This window comes from Corylus avellana, chromosome 6 (genome assembly GCF_965113065.1).
Source record: "Corylus avellana chromosome 6, dhCorAvel1.hap1.2, whole genome shotgun sequence".
NCBI classification, from domain to species: domain Eukaryota; kingdom Viridiplantae; phylum Streptophyta; class Magnoliopsida; order Fagales; family Betulaceae; genus Corylus; species Corylus avellana.
The window spans coordinates 11,362,661-11,389,454 of record NC_142495.1 but is presented as its reverse complement, the minus strand read 5'-3'; the positions used below and the strand labels follow the sequence as shown (position 1 = coordinate 11,389,454).

Sequence of the window (26,794 nt, the reverse complement as noted above, 5' to 3'; positions counted from 1 at the left end):
GGTTCTAACCCGATTAACCAGGTTGACTATTTGGACTGGGTTGTAGGAATTGACCCGGTTGGCCTATTCGGTTGAAATGGGTTGGATCCAATTTGTTTCATATTTGAGTGAACCGGGTCCAACTAGTGGGTAGGTTTGGCTTACTGGACCGGTTTGAGAGTGGGCCGGCTTGGGCAGTTGGGCCATAAGTAATTGGACCTGTTAGAAACTGGTTTTGGACCCGTTTTCAACCCGATGACTAGGTGAGAAACCGGTTTTAGACCGGATTGAAGACTAGGGTTGACGTGGCAGCATCTCTGGATGACACGTGGTAGGCAAGAAGAGGGATCGCTTGGCACGTGTAGTACACGTGCCTCCCACTATAAGGCACTTGGGCGTGTGAAGCCCATGCGTAGAGCCTTCTACCTGTGCGTCGAAGCTCGGCTGGCAGATTTCTGGACGGAATTGAAACCACCGGCGACAAATCTATGGAACAGCAACCTGACCGAAGCGAACAAAGCAACGAGGCGGCGCGTGGACAAAATGCCAACACCTTCGGGCGGCGAGTGATTGAGTTGTTGGCGGCGGATCTTCTCCAGATTGGTAGATCTATGCCTTGCCACCTTGATTTTGGGATTTCTTTTCCAGATGAGGCTGCGTTGAAGGCGTGGAAGAGATTTACTGTAGCGGAGCGCAGGCAATCGGAATAGTGAGATCGCCAAAGGGAACACCGAGAAACGTCAATGACGTTTATTGGAGGCCACAAGAAAGTGGCTCTGCTACCATGTTAAGTATATTAAGAAGAGAGAGAAGAGAGAGAGCAGAAGCATATAAGGACTACATCTCTTCTATATTATATTAATATGGATATATTGAGAATGATTACAGAGACCTCTATATATAGAGAGGCTATGAGTAATTAATAAGCAAGAAACCCTAGACTAATTAAGGTAGGGAATAAGCCTAGAGAATAATATAAAATATTCTAACAGTATGTACTTGTTCTCTTGGTCCTTCTGGCTTTGTTTATTTCTTGACATAGTCTAGAAATCTCTTCTATCAAAAATTTGTTATACATCTATTTCATTTTACAGCTGTTAGATGATATTCAAATGTTTTGGTCATCTTCTTTGTTGCATTGCCTTCAATAGATTAATGATATTGAGATTGAGAATCAAAACCTGAACCATAATATGTTGTTTTACAGGTGGATGTAATTGCAGAGAAGGCCAGAATTCTACACACAAATATCACAAAGCATGTATGTTTTCCGATTCAATTCTCATTGCAAAATATGTTGTGGTTCGCCTAGGCGAAGATACATTTATGTTTGAAGATGCCATTTTCTTCTGTATATGATCTTGAATAGCTTGCTTTGATTATAGCTATAAAAGTAGAAGCATGCTGTTGAACCTAAACATCTAGTGCTTTTATGTTTGCCAATCATATAGCTCTTCCTGCATATGAATTCTGAGTAATCAATGCAAGTCATTTCTTTCTTTTCCCCCTTTTTTTTTATTTTTTTATTTTTTATTTATTTTTTTTGGTGAAAATGAAGCATTCCATTCTCATTCATTCATAAAAATTGTGAGCAAAAAAGCTCTTACAAACAGAGCAAAAAGCTTTGAAGTAAATCATAGTCGAAGCTAAAATTAAACGTTACCAATCATACCAAATCAACCATAACAAATCATCTGCTAACCCATGACGAATCATTAGGTTTAATATTAGATCTATACCAAACAAACACAATTCAATGCATATGTAGCGCTTATTCTTCGGCCTTGAAAACAGAAAACCCCCAAGCCGATACTCATCCTCCTCAACCTGAAAGCCAGGATATCGTTCACATCCATAACCCAAAGGTCTAGACCAAATGCAGATATACTCACAGCCAGAAAACAAAGAGAAAGGATAGAGCCTTATCACAAGCAAAAACAGGAAAGAAAAAACGTACAGGGAAATAAAAGGACAAAAATGAAAGTACAACTAAATAAAAAGAACAAATAGATGAAAACGAATAGGGAAATAACAACGGAAAAAAAGCAAATATAGGCAAAATCATAAAAACAACCAAAGGAAAAAACAGAGAAAGCACACTATGGGGATGACGACAGCCGAGAGGAAGCCGATTGCGTGCTGGCTGGAAACCGACGTGGAAGGTGGCATTGAGAGCACATCAATGGGGGGCGCGAGAAAAGACCGGCAGTGGATGGTGGGCGGCAAAGTGGGCGCGGAGGAGATCGGCGGTGCACTTAGAACCAGAGGGGAGCATTTGAGTGAAACCCCAAGGGCGGCACCCACATAGAGTGCCAAACAAGCAAAAAACCAAACAAACAAATAGGAAATAAAAACAACTAATCCCAAGCAAACAAACAGGAACAACAAGAAACAAAAAACACAGTAGAAAGAACCAAAACAGGAAAGACAAAGTAGAAAACACCCAAACCCCAAAATAGAGGCCTCGTCGGAAGGAAAAAAGCGTCGGAGGAAAGCAGGCCGGAACACGACAGACCCGTGGCAGGGGCGACGGACCAAGTCGGAGCCGGATGGCCATGAGGAGGGACTCGCGTCGATCCAAGAGCCTAGACAGATCCGGTGGAAAAACAAAAGAGAAGGCAAGGGGACGAGATGGTAGGTTAGAGTTTGAGACTAAAAGGCTGTTAACAAAACGGAGGAGAGGGATGGAAGAAGCGGGACACAAGAGGGGAAAGGGGGGGAAGAGAAAGAGGGGGAAGCACAGCACAAAGGGTAGGGAGCATTAAGTAAATTGCCTAGCACAAAGAGTTGAGGGCAAGGGGAGGAGGGGAGGCAGCAAAGGCCACCCCTCTTTCTCATCTGTGCGGCGCTCACAAAAACAGGGGCTAGGGGTTTTTTGGGAGAGACGGGAACAAATGTGTAATGCAGGTCCTTTCTACAATGAAGTATTAGTCAGGAAAATAAAAGTTTAGGATTTTGCCAACTAAAGTGGGGGTTTTTACATTACAAATAGAGGGGGGATCATATAGCTTCAAAGAAATTCTACTTGGGATTCCATAAGTCCATTTTAAGAACTCTAGTAATCTGCTGCATTACTAAACTGAAAGAAATATGGAAGTATGAAAAATCGAGTTGCCAATATGTTTCTTCTGTTTCTTTCTTCTTGATTTAAAATACCATTCTAGTGTTGTTGTTGTTCATGATACATAAATCTGGTGTGTATAGTAGACCATGTAGAAGTTAAAATAAACTGTAAGTGGAAAGGCCATAAATCTCTCTCTCTCTCATACACACAGAGGCTTTCAGCTCCATAAATTTATCATGGCCAAAAGAGAAACTTGAGTGGAAAGGCCAAAAAGCTCCCTAATTCGACATATCATGTTTACTGGAATGTCATCAAACACTTCTTTTCTGTCTAATCTTTGTGTTCATAGTGATCTCCAACTCTTTTGTTAGTTTTCTTGGATTGACTTGCCAAAATGTAGATTACTTGCTTATCGGTTCACTGTCAATGTCAGAGTTTCTTGTTAAGTAAGGGAAAAGCCATAACCTAATTATGGTGAAACTATGCAATTTGAGTATGCCACAAGATCAAATGTTACAAATCAAAAGGTTGTGTTATCAATCCAAGTAAATACAAGATTCAGAAACACAACACTATAATTATACTGTGTGTGGGACCTAGTGTTTGGGATATTCTTGGCATCTAGATTCATAAACAGAAGTAGGTCACCATCCTCTACAATCCTAATTGCCAATTATTGCTGAATGGTCATATCTAGTACTGTAGCAATGAGATATCAATAATTTTTTTTTTTTAAGCTCCTGAAAAGAACTTCAATCAATCACCAAATTATGTGCAACTTTAAATTGTTACACTTATTCAAAGAGAATATTATTACAACTTCTCAGTTGCAAAATTCCATGAAGAAGAGCAACTTAAAATTGTTTCCATGAAATCCAGTGCTCCCTGGGGTAATTGGTTTTATAAACCCAGTGAATGTTGGACATCAAGGAGTTTCTAGTCCACATGACTCATTTTATCTCTTCAAGCCCTGGTAAGTACCCAACAATCTTTTTTCATCCTTTTCTTCTACAAACATCTTCCTCCATGACCTTCTATACTAACACATTCATTACTGAAAGCATCATGTATTTATTTGTTTGGGAAGGCCTACGCTCTTGGGTTCTGGGAGCTTAATTTGCTTTAGGTTTCTTTCTGAGAGATCTATTTCAATAGTTCTTGTAGTAGTTTCTTATGAACTTATGTTTCAGAGCTTAATTAGAATCTGATCTTTTGATACCTGTAAACACCTAAGTTGCCTATGAACTTATGTTTGCACAGAGGGGAAAGGTTTCTGAAGAGCTTCCTGGTAAAAAAACAGATTCTTTGACAAAGAGAACTTTTGCTTACTGTTCCACCAACACAGGTACGTTACATGTTTAGATTTTTACAGTTCCACTTTTATCCTACTGCTTGATGTGCTTGAAAGTTGAATGATATGATGTGCATATAAGAGTTGAATTTTATGTTGGTTAAAATTTATTCTTCACTTTTTTTAATGTTCTTCTGATATGATGTGCATATCGGAGGGTTCACCATGACTTATGTTTTCCTCTTTAGGCAACTAGCTACATTAAGTGTGATGTGTGATTTTGCAGTATTCACACATTCATGCTACTATGTACATATATTGTACAATATGTTTAGACGCTTTGTGAGTTAGTAATGTAATTAATATAAATATAAACATATTAAAATTAAAAAAAAAAAACAATTATAAATTAATTTATAAAAATAAAAAAGTAAATATAAAAAACTAAAAAACAGTTAAAAAAAGACTTAAATGAGAAAAAAAATATATAAATGCAAAATCAATCAATTTGGTTGTCCTAGATTAAAAGTCTATCTGTGTGATATAAAATAATAATAATAATAATTTAGAGATTATCGGAACATGTCAAAATAACAATTTAGTTTCTGTAATCAAATTTTGTCAAAATACTTGACGGATTCCATTAGTATAGCACGTGAACACCAATAGAATGATGATATATGTCATTTTTAATTAAAAATAAATATATTAAATATATAAATATATAAATTAAAAAAAAAAATTGAGGGGTGGCTACCAACCGGCAGCCACCCCACTAGAGGAGAGGGTGGCCAGCGAGCCACCGCCAGAGGTGGCTAGGGGTGGCAGGCGGCCACCCCCGACCACCTCTAGGGTGGCTCGTGTGCAACCCTTGAGGTGGGGGTGGCCTTTGAGCCACCCTTCATCTGGTCAAGGGTTGGCCGCGCGCCACCCCCGTGGGTTGAGGTGGTGCGCGGCCACCCTCATGGCCTAGAGGTGGCTCATAGGCCACCCCACCTGTTGTGCCAAATACTACATAAATTAATAGATAATATTTAATACGTTTTAACTCGCAAGTGCACAAGATCAAACGATAGTATAGTACAGCAAGTACAAGATCGATCCTATGATAATTGTTGATTTTATTTAGAATTAATAAAAAAATATCAAGTTGTCACTAAATTGATATTATGAAATATATATATATAAAGATAGATGAAAAGGTAAAGATAATTGTAGGGCTTTTGATATCCACCAGTAATCATACTTAGATAGTATAACAATATGCCAATGATCCAATCATATTATGAATACTTAATGTTTGCCAACCTAAGGGTATGGATGTCTACTCCTTAAGCTATTGATTTTTCTAAGCAACGAATTAGGCATGCGTGTCTACTCTAATTCTTTTCTTTCTTAAAGGATTTAGCATGGGTGTCTACTAAGTTGTTCTTTAAGAAAACATAAATTTGTGGAAATCGACAAACACATGAGGCTTAGGGTATGGGTGTCTACTCCCGATTTCCCATGTTGATTAACCCAAGAACTCGGTGTGGATTTCTTTTATTACTCTTATAAAACCAAGACTCGGTCATCCAAATTGATTTAATTAATTAGTTCATATCATATGCATATGTTGATAAGACAAAGACATATAAGGAATTCATGAAAACAGGAATTAATCAAGTAAAGCAACACAATATGATTACCACAAAGGCACCAATATTGAAATATTAAATAAACATAATTAGGGCTTCAATCTAGCCCTCCTTAAGAGTTAGTTAAAAATAATTAAAATAAAATTAAAAAGAAAAGGGAAAGAAAGAACCGAAAACTGCTCCTAGAAGTAGCCTCCAATTCTTCTCCCCAAAGCTGTGTCTATTCTATGATGATTATTCTAAAGGTTTAGAGGTATATTTATATGTTTAGGAATACTCTAGAAAACTTAGAAACCCTAGTAAAATCGTAGGGTTTAGTCCTAGTGCAACTAGGACTAAAAAAACCTTAATATGGAAAACAAAGGAAGTCTGGCCGCAGCTTCTGGAATTCTCCAGAGCACTGGTGCCCTCGATCGCAGCCCGTGTGCGCTCGATCGCACCTCTGCGATCAATCGTGTGTCTTCTGCTCTCGATTGCAATGCGATCGAGTCTTCTCTTGTGCGCACGAGCGCACGCCTTGCACTCGCTCGTCTGGACCTCTCAGGAAGTGAGCTCGATCGCAGGTCTGCTGCGATCGCATTACCAAAATGCTTTTACTCGTTTCATGTCTTCTAGCTTTTTTTCAATTTTATCCTTTAATCCTGATACTTCTAGGAATGCTTTTTTTTTTTTTTTTTTTTTTCTTCCAAAAACTTATAAAACAAATAAAATACAAAAAGGAAGTAAAATATCACAAACTAACAACACTAAAGAATTAACACATATATGTTTAAGGGCTAAAATATGAATATTTTGGCACTTAACACTACCTCAAGGGTAGCATGCAAGCCAACCTAGGGTTGTAGGGACCCAAATAATTAATTAGGCTTAAAACCGCTAGTTAATGGGTTAATTGAACTTTGGGTGGGTCACTAGGGACACCTAAAGGGCATTTTTAAAATTTTTGGATTTCGGAGATACAGTAGACCTTCTAATCCCTTAGATATTGACATATTAAAAAAACTGCATTGTTGTTCTAAGTAGAGCTACTTAATGTTGTTTTATTCCTTGTTTACTGTTTTGTTCCTCTAGATTTTCGAATGTATGATCAATGGAACTCTTCTACTATGTTAATTAATGTGGTATATGCTTTTATCGAGTGCTTTGTCTTTGTCGACTGGAGAATATTCCATTCATGGCTGAAATTTCTTGTTAGAAATTTTACAACCACAAATAAGACACATGTCCACTACAAAAAACACATTTTTTGCTGACCCATGGTTACTGACGTGTCAGACGACCTGACACGTCAGTAAATCTTGCTGACGGGGCTTTCCTGACGTGTTTCGGTCGTGAAGAATGTGGGTGTCAGGAAATCGGAATTCCTGACGTGTCGAAATTGACACGTCAGGAATTACTGACGTGCTGAATTTTCACACGTGAGTAAATCTTCTGACGTGTGAAAATTGACACGTCAAGAAATTACTGACGTGTCAATTTGTGACACGTCAATAATTTCCTGACGTGTCAATTTTTGACACGTCAAGAATTTCCTGACGTGTCAAAATTGACACGTCAGGAAATTCCTGACGTGTCAAAAACTGACACGTCAGGAAATTCCTGACGTGTCAAAAACTGACACGTCAGGAATTTGGTTCAAAACGAACCAAATTTGCCGACGTGTCAATTTTGACACGTCAGTAATTACTGACGTGTCAATTTTTGACACGTCGGCAAATTTGGTTCGTTTTGAACCAGATTTTTTCCCTCCCCCCTATATTTTTTGTGATTTTTTTCAGGACTATACCCGAATTTTGTGTTACGGTTCACCTGATATTCAATCTATCCATCAAAACCATGCAAATAATATACAATTTTTCCATCAAATAACATACATCATATCCATTAACATCAATCACAAACTACCCATCAAAACTAACTTCAACACACCATAATAACACAAATAACATAATATATATACACCAATCACAAATATATATATAAACTAACTTCAACACACCAAAAATGTCACATACTAACATAATATACACAAATACAATTACATCAACTTATACACAACTGTGAATAGCCTCAAATTCTCGACCAGACTAGCGATCATTGACATCCATAGCATCCTCTCGACGATGTCCATTACCTGCAAATGATAAAACAAACAATATTCACCAATAAAACAACCACCAAACAAATAATCGATTGAGCCCGAATACAATTATAGAACTTCCATATAGGTTATTAATGTTGGGGGTTCAATGGAAGATATGATAAACACAAAGGGAAAGCGCCCTCCCTAGCATTGAGTGCATTTATATCTATTTATATTTAGAGTTACAAAATTAAGTTTATGAAGAACTGGTCTTGATGATATTGATATGCATGTATTGCTTCGTGCCATGCAGTTATATCCATTTATACGTGCATGAATAACTCTAAATAATTATCTCAACCAGCAAAACTCTAACCCACATCCATCACCAAACCAACCATGATATATAAACCAAATTTAAGCAAGATTTACAACATCATTAATTATTTAGAATGACTACAACATATCCAAATTCTAAATATATATATATAGGGACAGTTATAAAACTAAATTGACTATTAAAAAAAGTCAGTACCTGATCCACTGTCGACCGACGATCGCACCATCGCAAAGGGTGGGGAAGCATTGTCTGGTGGGGTGTGAAACCGGATCATTTCCTCAAGTTGGCGAAAACGGGCGTCAAACCTTGCCTGACGTTCAGCCTCCTGTTCAGCTGCCTGTCGCGCTACCCGGGCATTGTTCTCAGCCATCTGCTCCGCCACTTGCTGGGCTACCCGCGCATTGTTCTCGGCCAACAACGCATCCATCTCTTCCTTGTGCTTCGCCCTCTCCGCGTCAAGCGCTCTATCAAGTGTGTCTTGTGATATCGTGGAATACCTGACGTTTCCTGACCGTGCCTGTGACGGTGTATAGTATGAGCGTATGGTCCCCCGCACAGGCAGAATATTTGGTCCGGCCATCCGAACCCTACCGGCATACTCAGGCTTATTTCCCATTGCCTGGGCGAATGCGTCGTTTGGCGCCCACCTGACCGTTCCTTCTGTGATGCTAGACGATGCTGCAGGGTCGGTGGGTATAAGCTCATTCATCTTTTCCTGAATGTCACATTAATTATTGAGTCAGTGGGTCGCACAACTGTTAATCGCAAATAATTTATCAAATATACAAGCAAAACAACATATGAAAAGTGAATATCATACACATCTCTCCTTCACAATATCATTCGGATATCCACCGCCCTTCTTCGTGTGTGACTTGACATAATTGTGTGCACGAGTGGGTTGATGGCCCAAACGTTCGGCCTGCATTTAAAATAGGTAATTCATTTATTTTTAAATATATCAATACGATATAATGTTAGATATATATAGGATAAATTACACACGTACCTCCTCATGTGTCAACCTGGCATAGCTCATTGATCCGGTGCAATGTGGTGAATCATTTAATGCTCGCAAGCTCTTCATTTTCGCCGCATACTCCTACACAGTTAACACTTTTAATATGTTAATACCAATACAATTACAATAAATGACAGTACACAACACTAAGAATTTAACTCATGACCTACCCTATTCTCCTGGGTACACCATCTCTCCAATAAGATATCCAGATCGACGGGATTGTACTCGCCTAGCGTCTGTCCCCCCAGTCTTGCCCGTATAGTGTCCGGCGTATCTTCCTCCGTAATGGCACATATTTTTTTGAGCTCGTGCCTCCAAGTCCGCAGCTTGGAGCCCATATCCTTAAATGCTTCATTTTTTACTGCTTCCAAGTTGTACTCGGGTGGAACGAAAAAGTATGCCTGCACAAGTTCAACATTGATAAATTAAAAAATAAAATAAAATATGTGTATATGCATTTACTTACTAAACACACATATATATAGCGTACTTAGAGTGTATATATACATATATACATTACTAGTGTTTAACTTATTATTAAAAAACATACCATCAAGGCGTCCCAAATATCCTCCTTGGTACGGTCCGGTACCTTCGTCCAATCGTCTGGTATTCGGACGAAATTTCCGCTCCTAACTATGTCTCCGGTCATCCGTCTGAACCGCACGGCACTAAATCCAACGGGCTGGCATGATGCATTGTACTCCAAAATGATCCGTTTGCCGGGGGGGACTCCCGGCCGCCTGTGCGAATCAAGAATGGTAAACACCTCAATAACGGTGTTTCCTTCAGAATCAGTACCTAACAAATTAAAAATTAGTTAGGTAAGTTATTTCGAATTCAATACTAGGTAACAAGTAAATTAAAACCAAATCAACAACGACATTAAAGTATATACACTTACTTATGATCCGGACCTGCCGAGGGCGTAACCGAGCGTCGGGAGCAGGGTTGGTGGGCTGCGGGTCATCTGTGGCCTGTGCCCCACCTGCCATGTGTTCCTGGGCCTCTGTCTCAGTGTCCTCCAGACCTGCTTTGTAGTTTTTAATAATGTTTAGAATTCTATGAAATTGTAGTTGTAGTTAAATATAATTGATATTGCACCAATATAGTTAGAAACTTTCAATCTTTTGAATCTTTAAAAAAACAGTCGGGCGTACCTGCGCTATGCTGGGTGTAAAGCCGCTCGACATCGCCCTCATAACTCTGTCGTAACTCGCTGTACGGGTACGAATCAACCCGAAACCCGGTTTGGGCCATGCCTACCCGAGTGTATGGAGCATGGACAGGGGTCTCCCCTTCCATCGTACCTGGAAGAACTGGTCGATATCCTTCCTGTATCCCAAGAAGCTGAGCAACGTCTTGTTGCTCGCTGTCATCAAGTTGGACTGCCGGAGACCCAGGCGACGTAGACTGCCGCACTGCGGACGAGCCCCTGCGTGCTTTCCTCTTCCCCCTTGTACTCATGGTACCCTGTAAAAAACACCACAAACCCAATTAATTTCTTAAACAATGTATGAAATATTTACTACATTAAGTATGCATGAATAATAGTGCTACATGAGATATATATCAGATTTTAGCAAATGCACAGCTTAATTAAGTGTGTTGATGTAATGTGCATGTAGTGAACAACTACCAATCAAAACATAAATATAAAATTAATTATACTACTATACATACGCTTCGGTTGGATCTAAGTCGTGTCTGACGTATTCGATATGATCTTGTAGATCGTGATCAACATTTCTGGGCAAAATAAGAGGCTCACACTCGTGGTAATTGACACATGAATCTTGATGTCCTTCAACCTGACCAACGTCGTATATGTTTCTAGGCTTGGTCCTTACTGCGCAAGCCCAATCTGGGCACCTATCATCTTGTACGTAAAATACCTGATCAACTTGTGAAGTTAGCACATACGGCTCATCAGAAACCAGGTCTCCCGTGTGGACAAGGTTTTTGAAGTTGACAAGTACTATACCATACTCATCCACCTTGTACCCCTTGTCCCTCGTGTTGTCTGCCCAATCACACCTAAACATAACGTACTTAGTCCTGTCGTAATACTCAACCTCAACTATTTCCGTTAACTTCCCGTAGTACGTGTCGCCATCAAGAGTCGGCACACACACCCCGCTGTTCTGAGTCCTCTTTCCGGCATCAGATGCAATAGTGCGAAACAGCTTGCCGTTAACCACATATCTATTGTATCTGACTGCTGCCTCCCTCGGCCCTCTACAATGCATTACCAATTTGTCACCAAGTTCATTCCTGGATCGCTCGTCCAATCGATCGACCTGTGAATATATTACGTACAATGGAAACGCACGGTTACTAGCTTTAGTTGATTTTTAAAATTGCACGCAAATAACTCCGACAATTGTGATAAGGTAAACATCACATCATTCTTACGTAGTCACGGTACCACTCGCAGAACAAGTCATAATGTTGGGTCTCCAACTGAGCCTCTGTTGTTCGTCCCCTATTGCATGATCGCCTAAGCGTATCTATGTGCATCCTACAATTCGAAATTATGTTAATTATAATTCAATACGAGCAATATTGTCACAAGTTCATTGAGCATGCAATGTACCAACAAAAGATCTCTACTTACATCCGCAATTGATGAAACTCGTCCAAGTTGAACATAATATACCGGTGTATCTGTGTCATTGTGATTCGGTCGAGTCGGACTCGTGTTCCATTTCCCTTTGAACCATCCAGATTTCTTTGTATCCTATTGTGAAAGGTTGGTGTATTCTCTAAATATCTCGAACAAAACGTCACCAACTCAGTTGCTATGTAGCCCTCCGCAATGCAGCCCTCGGGAGCCGCTTTGTTGCGCACATTAGATTTGAATACTCCAAGGCTCCTAAATATGAACCAATACATATTTTCAGTTTAGTTAGTACTTGTCATGTATTGGCACCTGAAACCAAAAAATAGAAATATATCCGTAAACAAATTTTACCTCTCTGCCGGATACATCCATCTATACTGTACAGGTTCACCGAGTCGGCATTCACGGATAAGATGCACGACCACATGAACCATGCTCGTAAAGAAGCTGGGGGGGAAAACTTGTTCCATCTTGCACAACGTGATACAGATGTCACACTGTAGTCGGTCAATATCCTGTTCGGTCAATGTTGTTGAACATAGGCACCTGAAGAATGTGGACATCTCAACAAGAGGTCTAACCACATTGCTTGGAAGTGAACCACGCAATGCAATAGGTAGAAGCTGCTGCATCAGTACATGACTGTCATGACTCTTTAACCCCGATATCGTACGGTCCTTAAGTCGTATACAACGAGAAATGTTCGAGGCATATCCGTCGGGCACCCTTACATTTCGTAGCACTTTCAAAAAATGTGTTTTATCATCCTTGGACATCGTGTGGGTAGCTTGTTGATAATAGGTCTTACCATCCTGCGGGTCCACAAATGTATGAAGTGTACGTCTCAAGCCCATTTCTTGCAAATCTAAGCGGGCGGCGTGGTTGTCCTTCGTTTTCCCTGGAATGTCCAGTATTGTACCAAGTATGTTGTCCATGACGTTTTTTTCTATGTGCATAACATCAAGATTATGCCGCAATAAATTATCTTTCCAATACGGCAATCTAAAGAAAATACTTTTCTTCTTCCACACTACATGGCCATTATTCGTCTTCTGCTTTTTTCTTTCTTTTTTCTCAGCCTCCCTTGCCTGACCGGCGTTCTCATCCCCAAACACCATCCCTTCTAATTGGCTTATGACTTCATCTCCACTTGGCACATCAGGGGCACATTCTAGTTCTACGTTGCCGTCAAATGTGCTTTTGTTTCGTCTCCATGGATGATCCATGGGCAAGTATCGCCTGTGCCCCATATAACACCATTTATGGCCATGTTTTAACCATTTTGACCATGTCGAGTTCATACAACACGGACATGCCTTCTCACCCTTGGTAGACCATCCAGACAAATCTGCATATGCTGGGAAGTCATTAATTGTCCACATCAACTGCGCTCGCATAACAAAATTATTTTTCTTTGAGACGTCATATGTGCGAACCCCTACATTCCATAGTTCTTGTAACTCTTCAATTAAGGGTTGAAGGTAGACATCTATATCCATTCCAGGTGAACTTGGGCCCGGGATAATCAATGATAGTATAAAAGATGTGTGTTTCATGCACATCCAAGGAGGCAAGTTGTAGGGTACAACCATTACAGGCCAAGTGCTGTGCGATGTAGTCATATTCCCAAATGGATTAAATCCATCAGAGGTTAGTCCGAGCCTTACATTCCTGCTATCCGCTGAAAACTCCTGATGTAAATTGTCAAATGACTTCCATGCTAAGCCGTCGGCTGGATGCCTCAATACGCCATCCTTAGTGCGGCCTTCTGCATGCCACCTCATAAAGCGTGCTGTATGTTCTGACATAAACAACCTCTGTAGTCGTGGTATGAGTGGAAACCACCGCAACACCTTCACCGGACGTTTCTTGCCCGATGATATGGGTTGACCGTCCTCATCTAAATTGATTGCTTCCGTCCATTTAGATTCTCCACATACGGTACATGAATCCAACTCTTTATTGCCCTTCCAGAATAGCATACAGTCATTACGGCACGCTGGAATCTTCTCATAGCCTAGTCCCATGTCTCGCAAAAACTTTTTCGCCTCATATGTATTAACTGGCAGAGTTTCACTAGTCTCGGGTAGCAACTGATTGATGAACTCTAGGAAAGCCGAGAAAATCGAGTTACTAACTCCACCAACACACTTCAAGTTGTACAGGTGAACAGTGGCACTTAATTTGCTATGTTTTGTCCCAGTATGAAGTGGCTTCTCCGCCTTTTTTAGAAGGGCATAGTACTTTAGTGCATCGCCTTCAGCGGCTTCTTCGGTCACAATTTCCTCACCCCCTTGCACTACGGCCTGAGGCTCACAATTGTCTTCCCTAACTACTTCGTGCATGCCGAATAAATCACGCAACATTCCGTGCATGTCTCCACCCTGATTTGCGGATGCACCCGCATCTGAGGCCGGGCGATTGGAATTAGACCCGGTATCAGGACCCTGTACATGCTTCTCACCGTGATAGAACCAAAGTGTGTATTCCGGCATCATTCCTTTTCCCCCTGTCAAGTGGTCGAATACGAAACCCGGCGGGTGGCGCCGGTTATTTCGACAAACCTTACAAGGGCAATAGATGAATCCATCAAGGGTTCTACAGTTACTAACTGCAAACTCCACAAACATTCTACACCCGTCTCTGTATTCCCTCGTACCCCTAGACTTTGTCATCCAACTCTTGTCCATTTTTATCTACGTACATGAGTTAGGAATAAATACATAAGACTTACAAATTGTATACATACTTTCAAGCACATGCATGTATATAAACATAAACCGATACCTAAATATTTGAACCACATTAGAAATATAAACCGATACATTCTCGTATAGGGTTAAATTGTTTATGTCCAAAAATATATACATATTCATGCGTATCTACATTCAACCGTACTGAAGGGTGTATTTATAACCCTTATCTATTATAATTAATCTACAAAAACCAAATAAAAAAAAAATACTTGATCCAAAATTTAAGCATTTTCTTTGGTGGGGACCCTAAACAAATTAATTATAGCTAGCTTATAACTTATAAGGTTGTTCTAGTACATCTACCGAGCTAGGTTCGTTACGAGGACCCTAAATACAATAAATATAGCTTAAATGTCGTTAGCCTTTGGCATGAATTAGTAGGTGATGACATGCATGGGTCATACAACTCTTTTGTTTGGTGTATTTATTTATTTTGTATATGATATATATAAAGGTTAAAGGAATTTTGAGTGTATTGCAAATATGGCAAATGTTTTGGTAATATATATTTTTGGTTCGGACGTTTCTTGGGTTATTGACACATTAGATTAATTTCTTTCATATTAATCACAATTTTAACAAAATTCCAACTAGTTTTTAGGTAATATAAATTTTAATGCGTTATATTTCAACAAGAACAAGCTATATAAGTTCCTCAAATTAACCAAAATTTTATCCGTTTTGTATGGTTTTTTTTTTTTGTTTGAAAAAATAATATATGTGGGATAGAATAAAGTAAGAATCAAATTGAATATATTTTGCAAGTGTTTTAGGTTATGTGTTTAATTATGATTAGATTTGTTAAAAAAACTCAAAACAAAAGTGCGAAAAAATAGTCTAAAAAACAAAGTCATGACTTTTTACTTATTCAATATAGCACGTCTATTTAAGTTTGACAAGGTTTGCACTTTTGCCAACTCTTTTTCCCGTTAAATCCATGTAATTCGGATTGAATCCTCGCGTTGTGTGACTTTATAACTTACAAATTAATCCATAACGTTTATGGTTAAAAGAATATTAAAAAACTCATTAACGTTGAATATTAATTAAACAAAGTCTTAAACTAAATCTCTATAAATATTATATATCACCACGCACTACACGTACTAATTAATTAGAAGGTCAAACGATATTGAAATGAATGATAGATTAAAATTCATATAATGTTTTATAAATTCTTTACTAATAAGCCAACCTTTAGCAATTATATTTTCAAACAAAAACCTAGCTAGCATGAGAAACATCATTTTGCATGCATGTGCATATCCAACGTACAATAAGTAATTAATTATTAGATATTCCTAAAAAGAAAAAAAATTTCAGCTCAATTAGATGCTCACAAATACTCAATCCAGTGCATTATTGAAATATATGACAGAATAAAACATCAAATTTATAAAACAACACAATATTATGCAATAAAACAATATTCTGCAATATTAAAACAATATTATATATAAAATAAATCAATATTTATAGTTATAAAATAAAACAATATATATATATACATATATATATATATATATACCTGCAGGAGAGATGGTGGAGATTGGCGGAGCAGATTGGCCGGAGAATCGCCGGAGACGGCAACGGCGAAGTGGACGTGGCCGCCGGAGAGAGCTAGCTAGGAGAGAGAGTGCTACGTTGCTGCTGCAGAGAGATAAATTAAGCTTATCACAGAGAAAATGAAGGAGGAGCTAGAAGAAAATGAGGAAGAGTGAGGGAGGAGATAGAAGAAAATGAAGAAGAACCATACCTGCAGGGATGGCGCGCGGGAGAAGAGAAGTGTGCTGCGTGCGTGCGATAATGGAATAGCAGGGGAAAGAGAGAAAATATCAGCTGGGAAAATCAAAAGAAAAAAAGAAAAAAAAATGATGATTAAAACAACTGTGTATGCGTGCGATGGAACGGCCAGCAGGCGCTGGCCTTCCCAACGCACGTTCCTGACGTGCCACATAGGCACGTCAGGAATTACTGACGCGCCACATGTGGCACGTCAGTAATTCCTGACGTGCCTAAGTTGCCCGTCAGGAATTATTTAATATATGTATATATATAAATATGTTTATATATATGTTATAGTATTAATTATATATATTAATACTAATATAACTAATATTTGTCTGTTTTGTATGTATATATATACATGTACGTTTATATGTTTATAATTAATATAGCATTAATTATATTAATACTAATATAATTTATGTTTTCCTCTTTTGTATTTCATTTGAGTTCTCATGTATTTGGTTTTATTTTATGTACGTGAATAGTGCAGTTACTCTTACAAACAACAATTTCAATTTAACGTGCATGGCTCAAACCTAAATAATATATAGCGTGCATGATTTATATATATATATATATATATATATGTGTGTGTGTGTGTTTGTCAAAACTTTAATATCATCTATCACCAATATTGTTACTTTAATTATTTTAATTAATGAAATACCAAATTTGGTATCTCATAATTAAATGAATGAGATCGAGAAAAATGCATGTTATATATATATATCCTTTAGTCTAATTTGAACCATGCATGCACGTTAAATAGCCATGTTATATATATATCCTTTTGCATGGTTTTGCTATATATATATATACGGTATCTCGAGTAAAACATGGCTAACAGTTGGGAATTTTCTTATTTTTTTTTTTAATTTTGAATGTTCAAATGGCATGGGTTACGGTACGTCTTATAAAAGAGAAGTATATATATATATTAAAGTACTGGCCGGTGTTTCTTTTCTAAAAATTAATTTTATTGAATGTTAATTGGAATTCAATCATATTGTACAATATTAAATTCATCTGATAATGTTGGGATCAATCCTATATATATATATATATATATGTATAATATATATATATATATTATATTTACTGACGTGTCTCTTTGACACGTCAGCAATTGTTGACGTGTCAAATTGACACGTCAAGATTTATTGACGTGTCAATTTGACACGTCAATAAATCTTGACGTGTCAATTTGACACGTCAATAAATATTGACGTGTCAAGTTGACACGTCAACAATTGCTGACGTGTCAATTTGACACGTCAATATTTATTGACGTGTCAGTATTTGACACGTCAGTAAATAATCAGCCAATTATTTATTAATTTTAAAATGATGTCACAATTAAATTTGGTTCAAATTTACTGACGTGCCAAAGTAACACGTCAGTAAATACTGACGTGTTGTTTTCAACACGTCAGTAAATATTGACGTGTACATTTTAACACGTCAGTAAATAATTTGCTGATGTGCTACTTTTAACACGTCAACATTTACTGACGTGCCAAAAAAATGTTACTGTTTGACACGTGAAGAAACGACCTTTTTTTTGTAGTGGTCCCACTACAAAAAAAAAAAAAAAAAATTAATAAAAAAAATAAGCGGTGGCTAACCACCCCATGGCACTCTTGGGGGTGGTCCGGCCACCCCCTAAACCCAAACTATATATATATATATATATATATATATATATGACCATTCCCAAGAGGCAAACGATTTTTTTTTTTTTTTTTTAAGGGGTCTAGACCATCTCCAAGAGTCATGGGGTGGCTTCAGCTTTGTATAGTGATCCAGTGTTACTTAAAAAAAGAAGAATAACTATGTTTATCAAGCTTTATCTAATGTTACTTAAAAAAACAGAAGAAAGAAAAGATGAATAATAATAATAATAATAATAATTTACCTAAATTCTAATGTTCAGATTTGTACGGTGATCCAATATAGGGAACCAACTTTAATTAAATAGTAATTGAAAACCCGCCTATTGGTGCGTGAGAGTTCAAACAAATTTATCTAAAAGCCTTGTTCTTATGCGCATGACCACGTAAGAGCACTACATCTAACTCAACAAATATTAACTAAAAAATACATATTTTTTATTTAATTATTATTTTTTTAAAATACCTACATTAGAGACTAAGCTTTTTATTTATCTACTTTCAGTTTTCCAATTGAAATATTCTTTCTTTTTTACTTTTCCTATTTCCAAATAAGAGAGAATCATATTGATTTTCTTATAAATATAAATTAGAGCATTCTCATTTAGCTCTTTAAACTTAGTTTTTTTCTTTTTTTTTTTTAATTTTTTTTTTAATTTTAAAGAAATCACAAAATGAGTCATTTAATAAGCTCTATACTCTATTTCAAATTTAACTTTAATCAATAAAGCTCTACAAATACTAAGTGCCTAAAAGTGAAAGTTATTTAATTTTTTAATCTTATATATTTATTTTCCTTCTCTCTCATTTAACCAAGAACAAAAAAAGAATTTAAAAAATAAGAAAATAGTAATATTTAATTAAAGTTGAGGAAAATATAAAGAGTTTGATATTTAATTTATTTTAAAAGTAACTCTTCAAATTAATAAAAAATAATAATAATTTAAAAGGTAAATTTTTTTATTCAAATTTAATTTTTATTTAAAAAGCACAATATAAATACTTTTATAAACTGTTGAGCTATAGTCCTTAAAAATTTGTTGTGCACCGTAGCCGCCCAACTAATTTTTAGCCATTTTGCTTAGTCAAATGTGAAGTATTTTTTAATATTACCAAAATAGCTTTAGTCCAATATTGAGTGCTCTAGGATTGGATCAGGGAAGGCGAAAGGGAAGGTTAGGGGCACAGAAAAGTCATAATATAAAATATAAAATATAAAATATTCTTATGTCAGAATAAAATAGAAAAATTAAAAAATATTAAATATTAAAATATTATATATATATATATATATATATATATAGAGCGAGAGAAAAAGACAATAGAGATTTGATAAGATAAGTACGACAACTCACAATACTGTCCAAGACATTAATATTATATTTTAATATGTTTGAAAATATGCAAGGACGAAGGAAATTTGGGTTTTTAAGCTGACGTGTATAACACGTGAGAACACATGAAGACGAACAGCACAGGGTCCTTCGCGGGAGTTACAAAGCATGAAATTACACAATAGATCATGGTTGTCGGTCCTAATTTGTCGTCTGGACAAGCTCAAGCTTGAACATATATATCCCACGAGCTTGCAATTTGCATTTCTTGTTCCTTGAATCATCACCAAATATCAGACTCAAAATGGGAACACCCACAAAGCTATACGCCTTGTGTTCTCTGCTACTGGCTTTCCTCTTCCCTTTCTTGAACTCTCTTCAGTTGGACGGCGGTAAGCTCTGCCTACCGGAAAAACATGCTTCCTTATTCATCTTCGGGGATTCGTTATATGATCCCGGAAACAATAATTATATCAACACCACTACCGATTTCCAGGCAAATTTTGGTCCGTACGGTGAAACCTTCTTCAAGTACCCCACCGGCAGATTTTCCGATGGTCGTGTAATCCCAGATTTCATTGGTAAGAGACATTGCCACGTCTCATTTTCTTTGACTTCTTGATGTTGTTAAATTGACAGTTAAAGCTTTTGTTGCAGCTGAGTATGCAAAGTTACCGTTAATTACACCGTATCTACATCCCGGCTATCATCGTTATATTGATGGGGCAAACTTCGCATCAGGGGGAGCTGGTGCTCTTGTTGAAACTCACCAAGGATATGTATGTGATCTTTTCCATTAGCAATGGCTCCTTATAACAGCAAAAGAGTTCTTCTATCAATATATAAGCTGTGTGGTAAAAAGTTGAATGATATTTTCTGAAATAGAGTTTTTGCCCTACAGGTGATAGACCTAAAGACTCAACTAAGTTATTTCAAGAATTTAGCGAGGCTGTTTAGGAAAAAATTAGGCCACGCGGAAGCCAAGACATTTTTTGGTAGAGCAGTTTACTTAATTAGCATTGGAGGCAACGATTATTTAGTCCCCTTCAATTCCAATTCCACCGTGCTTCAATCCATTTCTAAAGAAGACTATGTTGATATGGTGATCGGCAACTTGACAACTGTGATCAAAGTAACCAAAATTATTACACAATTCTTTTTGTTTTTTTGTTTTTTTTTTTTTCTTTTCCCCTTTCCAACATGTTTATAACTGTATCTTGATGATGTGCAAGCTAGAAAATATATAAGAAAGGAGGAAGGAAGTTCGGGTTTACGAGCATGCTGCCATTGGGATGTTTACCATTCACAAAAGTGCTCAAACCTGGAAATACAGGTGCATGCATAGATGAACTTACTACATTAGCAAAACTGCATAATAGAGCACTTCCTAAAGTCCTGCAGAAGCTAGAACGTGAGCTCAATGGATTCAAATATTCAATAGCCGATGGGTACACTGCTTTTAGTGAAAGAATAAATAACCCTTCAAAATATGGTATGCCATGCACATTTTTGTGGTAATTTTTTCTTTTACATGCCAATGTGATAGACTATATATAATAGCAACTTTGTTGTAATTATGTTGTGAAGGGTTCACGGAAGGGAAGATTGCATGCTGTGGAAGCGGTGAATACAGAGGAATATTGAGCTGTGGAGGAATAAGGTCAGTGAAAGAGTTTGAATTATGTGAGAATATTAGTGAATATGTGTTCTTTGACTCCGCTCATCTGTCCGAAAGGGCTAACGAACAAGTCGCCAAGCTAATGTGGAGTGGAACTTCCAATGTTACTGGAGCTAATTACAATCTCAAAGCTCTGTTTCAACTCTGACCAATGTAAGATTTGATCAGGAGAGAGTGAATAATAAATGTTGTCAATAAAATAAGAATAAAATGTTGGAAATAATTTTGAATGGTGCACAAATTTTCATTGATATAAAATAATTACAATATGAATATTAACAATAAAATAAATAAAATACATGAGATAAAAAGTAGAGTATGGAAAGATCTCACAATGCTATAGAATCACGCAAGAGCGTTGTCCTTAAAGGTTGATTCGTGCCTCCCGGAGTGTATAACTCGGTGCGATCGGATCCTTTGACACGCAACCTCCCAGGATTAGACTATAGCGTCTACCTTTGTTAAGGACGCACTTCCAATAACAAAGAGTAATAGAACAACCCAATTGTCAATGTAGATGAGGGACTTCGGAATATATTTCGTAAAAAAGCTAACTATATATATATATAAATAGCTTTCTAGCTTAGAAAAACCAAAGTGTTTAACAGGAGAAAGTAATATATAATATATCCAAAATATATCTTTGGAGAACTCAATATTTTTCTGTATGCATAAGTGATGTGCCTTATATAAACAAACATAAAACCAATCTTATGACCAAACGGTCATAATAAACATAAATGCCATAAAAGTTTGTTAATGGACAAAGGCTTGGTCAACATCCTTTTTTTTTTTTTATAAGCAACGGTCAAACTATAAAAACTAAATTAAAGTGATTTTATTTTTCCATAAAACTGTTTTAATACTCAAACGGTAATAAATATTAATAATAAACCATAACTAAATAATAAAGATTGTTTGTAAACAATATTAATGTCCAAACCGTTATAAACAAAATTGGTTAAAGCTATTTTTATTTCTCATAAAAACTCATAAAGAGAATAATATCAAATAATAAAACGGTTTCAAAGTACTGAAAATTAAATGTTTGTAACACATATTACAACAATCCCTCACATGTTACAAACATTGGAATAAAAGGAGATTGAAAGCATGCATCGATGTGGTACCCGAAAGTTTTAACCGCACCTAGGATAAATAAGTAGGAACTTAATGAATCGTGGTAGAGTTAAACTCTTTTAACCAAATCCACAAGTTAAACAAACTTATCATCCACATAACTTTCTCCAAAAACAAAAAATTAAATCAAATCAAATAAACCAAAAGTCAAATCAAATCAAATAAAGAAAATTGGGTTGTTCTATAGCGGGTTGGCACCTTATACAGGCCATGCGCCTCTGGGCTTCATGAGTGCTCTAGAGACTTGCCAAAGTTTCATAGGAGGCGGCACCACCTCCACACTCACATAGGTGGTGTCCATCAAGAATGTGTGCAGAGAACATCCCATCCCAACAAGTAGAGACTATGGACCCATTAAGAGTTTTAAACTCATCCTTACTCACTCTGCATCTTTTGTTATTACACCATAAAATGGCTTTCATGAGCGCTCTAGAGACCTACCCAAGTCTCATAGGAGATAGCACCTCCACACTCATATAGGTGGTATCCATCAAGAGTGTGTGCAGGGAACACCCCATCCCAACAGGTAGGGACTATGGATCCATTAAGAGCTTTAAGCTCATCCTTAATCACTCTGCATCTTGTACTGTCTTACATCATAGGGATGGACTCATAACTAATCTTTTCAACAAGATAGTTAATAAACATTAATTGACAGTACCATATCTCATTTCACTTGTGACTTCGTTTCCCATTAAACCTCATTCATGGGATCTCTAATCACAGAGGTTGGGTATCAATCACAGTGTCATGATTTGGGTATCAGTCCTATCCCCCTCGATGCTTCTCTCACTAGCCTTCTTGCTAGTGGCTTGGTCAAAGAATCTGCAGAATTCTTTTATGACCTCACAAAGTCCATGGACATATACCGGTCTCAATAAGCTGCCTCACAATATTGTGCACTTTCTCATTATAAATTCTTTACTCGAGCTTTGGCAGCCTGACAATCACAATAAACACATAGATCCAGCTATGTTAGCATATAAAGGAAAATTAAATAAATTAACCAATAGGTTCTTTAGCCATTCATCTTCAGTTCATGCCTTCTCCAAGGCAATTAACTCTGACTCCATAGTAAACCTTGTTATGCAAGTCTTTTTGAGGACTTTCAAGAGATAGCTCCTCCAGCCAGAGTAAACACATAATAGTCATTAGTAGGCTTTGCTCATCTGAATCAATAATACAGTTGCATTCCTTTCAATATAGCAGGATAATCACAATAAGACAAACCAACATTAATTGTGCCCTATGAGAATCTCAACAATTTAGAGATCGCATCACAATGACTCAGTACCATGATTATAAGTATATCTACTCAATTTACTAACAATATATGTAATACCAAGGCATATATAGTTTGTCAAAATATCAAGCTATTAATGATTTGTGCATATTTTTTCTTGCAAAACACAATCACCGTGATTCTTAACCAAATTTATTTTTGAATCATATGGTGTAAACATAGGCGGATAATCAAAGTGCTCATATCTTTTAAGCATCTTTCGAGCATAATATATCTGAGATAAAATAATGTAATAATTATCTCTAATAACCTTAATGCCCAACATGACATTCGCTTTACCTATGTCTTACATATCAAAATTAGATGCAAGAAATTTTTTAATTTTATGCACAACATCAATGTTAGTTCACAAAATAAGCAAGTCATGAATATAAACAAATAATGACACATTCATTATTGTAAAACTTGCTATGCATTTACTTGCATTATTAATCAAATATAAATTAAACAATATCACCTTGTCAAACGCCATTGTTTAGGAACTTGCTTTAATCCATACAAAGATTTCACCAGTTTGCACAATTTATATTCTTGACCGGGGATTACTAACCCCTCGAGCTGCTCCATATAAATCTCTTCATCATTTAGAAAAATAACTTTGACATCCATTTGATATACAACAAGTTTATAAATATAAGCAATGGCAAATAACATTCCAATAGATGCAATTTTAGTAACCGGAAAATAAGTATCAAATAATCAACATATGCATTTACTTGTAGCTTTTAGCTACCCAGTCTACCATGTGCTTATCTATTGTATAATCCGATTTAAGCTTATTCTTAACCACCTATTTATAACCAATTGATTTGGTATTAGGAGGTAACTCAATGAGTTCCCAAGCATGGTTAGACATAATTGATTTCAATTATTTATAACTTCTAACCAATTAAATTAAAAATAAATAAAATGTAACAAAAATAGATTTAATTGCTTCACCATAACATGTTGGATCATCATCAACAATATAAGCAATAAAATTCAAACCGAGATTCCTTTCGTTTTAGCTCGCTTGCGTCTTCTCAATTCTTACACATCATCAGCAATTTTATTTAGAATAACCAAAAAATCATGAAATAATTTTTTCCTTATTTTTCAAAGGAACACATGCTCAAAGATAATAACCTTTTTTAGATTCAATAATATTATTGTAATCTAAAACATCACTCTTGATAGTAAGGAATCTATAACATGAATTATTACATGTAAAACCAATAAAAATCACAATCATAGGTTTTAAAACCAAGTTTCCTCATTTTAGGTTTGGGAAACATAACATTTGTTAAATACCCCCACACTTCGAGGTATTCCAAACAATGCTTATGAATGTGACAAACAAAATAATGGCTTCCCCCCACACTTTGGTGGATAGCCCAAAAATTGACAATCATAGCATTCATCAGTTCTTTTCATTTTCTTGGTGTCGCCAAGATTTACATGTATAAATCTATCATACCGAATGAAATAAATCAAGTAATTACAAGAAAATAAAATTCCGTTAATAGCTCACAAGAACTTTAAGAAATAACTTCTATGAGCCAATTTTTCTATAAGTATGATCTATCATTTACTCTTCTTTCTTTTCTGTCAATTGACAGTTCTAAAGATGTTTTAAAATACTAATCACCACTTATGATTTTTCAACATGATCCTTATATATTATATATATAGGGTTGCATATTTCAAGTTCTATCAAGATTTAAAAAAAAAAACAATTTTTCCACCTAAAATCCAATAAATATGCAAAGTATTAGGCTCAACCAAATAATAATCAACTTTTAATTATTGACTCATTGTCATAAATATGTCTTTGGTATCAATCTTATGATACAATAAATTTCTCAAATATTAATTGAGCTTCAATAAGAACATCAATAATTACATATATTTTATTCTGAACCATCATGTCAGGAAAATTAAAAAACTGAATGATATAGATGAGGAATTACCAAATAACTTAATGTATTTATGCTAATCTAGCATGCCATTGCTAATAAAAATGCTAGATGCTATTTCAATTTTGAAATAGAGTAATAACCAGAGGTTCATCACTTATCAGATTACAATATTCATATAATATAAATTTTAATTCAATCAAGTAGTACCTTCATCACTTGATTTTTTTTTTCCTTTTAATAAATGAAATTGTATATCGTGTCTTGAAAAATATAAATCAAGATCTATGAATCATAATTTAAGAACTCACAGTGGAGCCAACGATTTTACTCAATATCCTCCAAAATAGATTGTCGCCACTACACACCAAGTAGGTGTTGTGAGAACCGATCGACTCAATACCCGCACCACATTTTTTCCTCTTACAATGTGCTTACCTGCAAAAATCTTTAGCAAAGTTGTATTCTTTGCACACATTTAGCAATGCCTATGTATTTTTCTCCATCACACCATGAGAAACTACTCATTGTTATTATTATTAATCTACATGGATGTTTTCCAGCCAAGCTTAGCACAACATAACAAAGAAAATGCTAAGTTCTACAAATCCATAAAAAGGCTTAACTCTATTTATTGTAAAAATAGTAACCCAACAATAAAAGATTATTTGACAAACAAATTAAATTAACATAAATTTGAGTTCAAATAATCAAAAACTCTTTCAATTAAAATATTTTCACTTTCAATACCTACACATGAGATTAAGCTATTTTTCTGATAAACAAATCAATTATCAGAATTTTTCACAACAAAATCTTTCCACCCAAGAATTGATTTCATCATTCTCGTATGCGAATTGTATACCACAAACTTTTATAGGATTTGACTTCTCATAAGTTTAAATACTATTGTTATGATACTAATCAAAATATTTGTGCAACCATCATAATCAACCTTTAAGATTGTTGGAAATAATTTTGAATGGTGCACAAATTTTCATTGATATAAAATAATTACAATATGAATATTAACAATAAAATAAATAAAATACATGAGATAAAAAGTAGAGTATGGAAAGATCTCACAATGCTATAGAATCACGCAAGAGCGTTGTCCTTAAAGGTTGATTCGTGCCTCCCGGAGTGTATAACTTGGTGCGATCGGATCCTTTGACACGCAACCTCCCAG

General features: G+C 36.2%; 2 protein-coding genes across 4 annotated transcripts in view; one reads left to right on the top strand and one right to left on the bottom strand.

Moving 5' to 3' along the window:
* Positions 1-3,866: 3,866 nt before the first annotated feature.
* The window catches only part of LOC132186508 (GDSL esterase/lipase 1), a 29,644-nt gene continuing 6,716 nt past the window's right edge, over positions 3,867-26,794 (top strand). The window contains exons 1-8 of one of the 3 annotated variants that reach the window (XM_059600488.2): positions 3,867-4,016; positions 4,304-4,388; positions 19,664-20,170; positions 20,247-20,368; positions 20,491-20,721; positions 20,826-21,081; positions 21,177-21,249; positions 21,325-21,473. In XM_059600488.2, coding sequence (XP_059456471.2) covers positions 19,894-20,170; positions 20,247-20,368; positions 20,491-20,721; positions 20,826-21,081; positions 21,177-21,249; positions 21,325-21,415 — 1,050 coding nt within the window. In that variant the 5' untranslated portion in view covers positions 3,867-4,016; positions 4,304-4,388; positions 19,664-19,893 and the 3' untranslated portion in view covers positions 21,416-21,473. Of the gene's footprint in view, positions 4,017-4,303; positions 4,389-19,663; positions 20,171-20,246; positions 20,369-20,490; positions 20,722-20,825; positions 21,082-21,176; positions 21,474-26,794 lie in introns of those variants that run through there. The other 2 variants (XM_059600489.2, XM_059600486.2) reach the window with 2 other exon arrangements.
* On the bottom strand, positions 9,392-10,070 carry LOC148584869 (uncharacterized). The gene is made up of 3 exons (XM_088517543.1): positions 9,969-10,070; positions 9,586-9,819; positions 9,392-9,496 (listed from the first exon to the last, which is right to left on the bottom strand). Exons 1-3 carry the CDS (start codon positions 10,068-10,070, stop codon positions 9,392-9,394), a joined length of 441 nt encoding a protein of 146 aa, XP_088373669.1.

Excerpts from the sequence above, each read along its gene's own strand:
- LOC148584869 (XM_088517543.1), bottom strand. The coding sequence starts at position 10,070 with ATGACCGGAGACATAGTTAGGAGCGGAAATTTCGTCCGAATACCAGAC. Across the intron at positions 9,820-9,968 it reads ATATTTGGGACGCCTTGATG|GCATACTTTTTCGTTCCACC; the intron begins GTATGTTTTTTA and ends GAACTTGTGCAG. Across the intron at positions 9,497-9,585 it reads GGTGTACCCAGGAGAATAGG|GAGTATGCGGCGAAAATGAA; the intron begins GTAGGTCATGAG and ends TTAACTGTGTAG.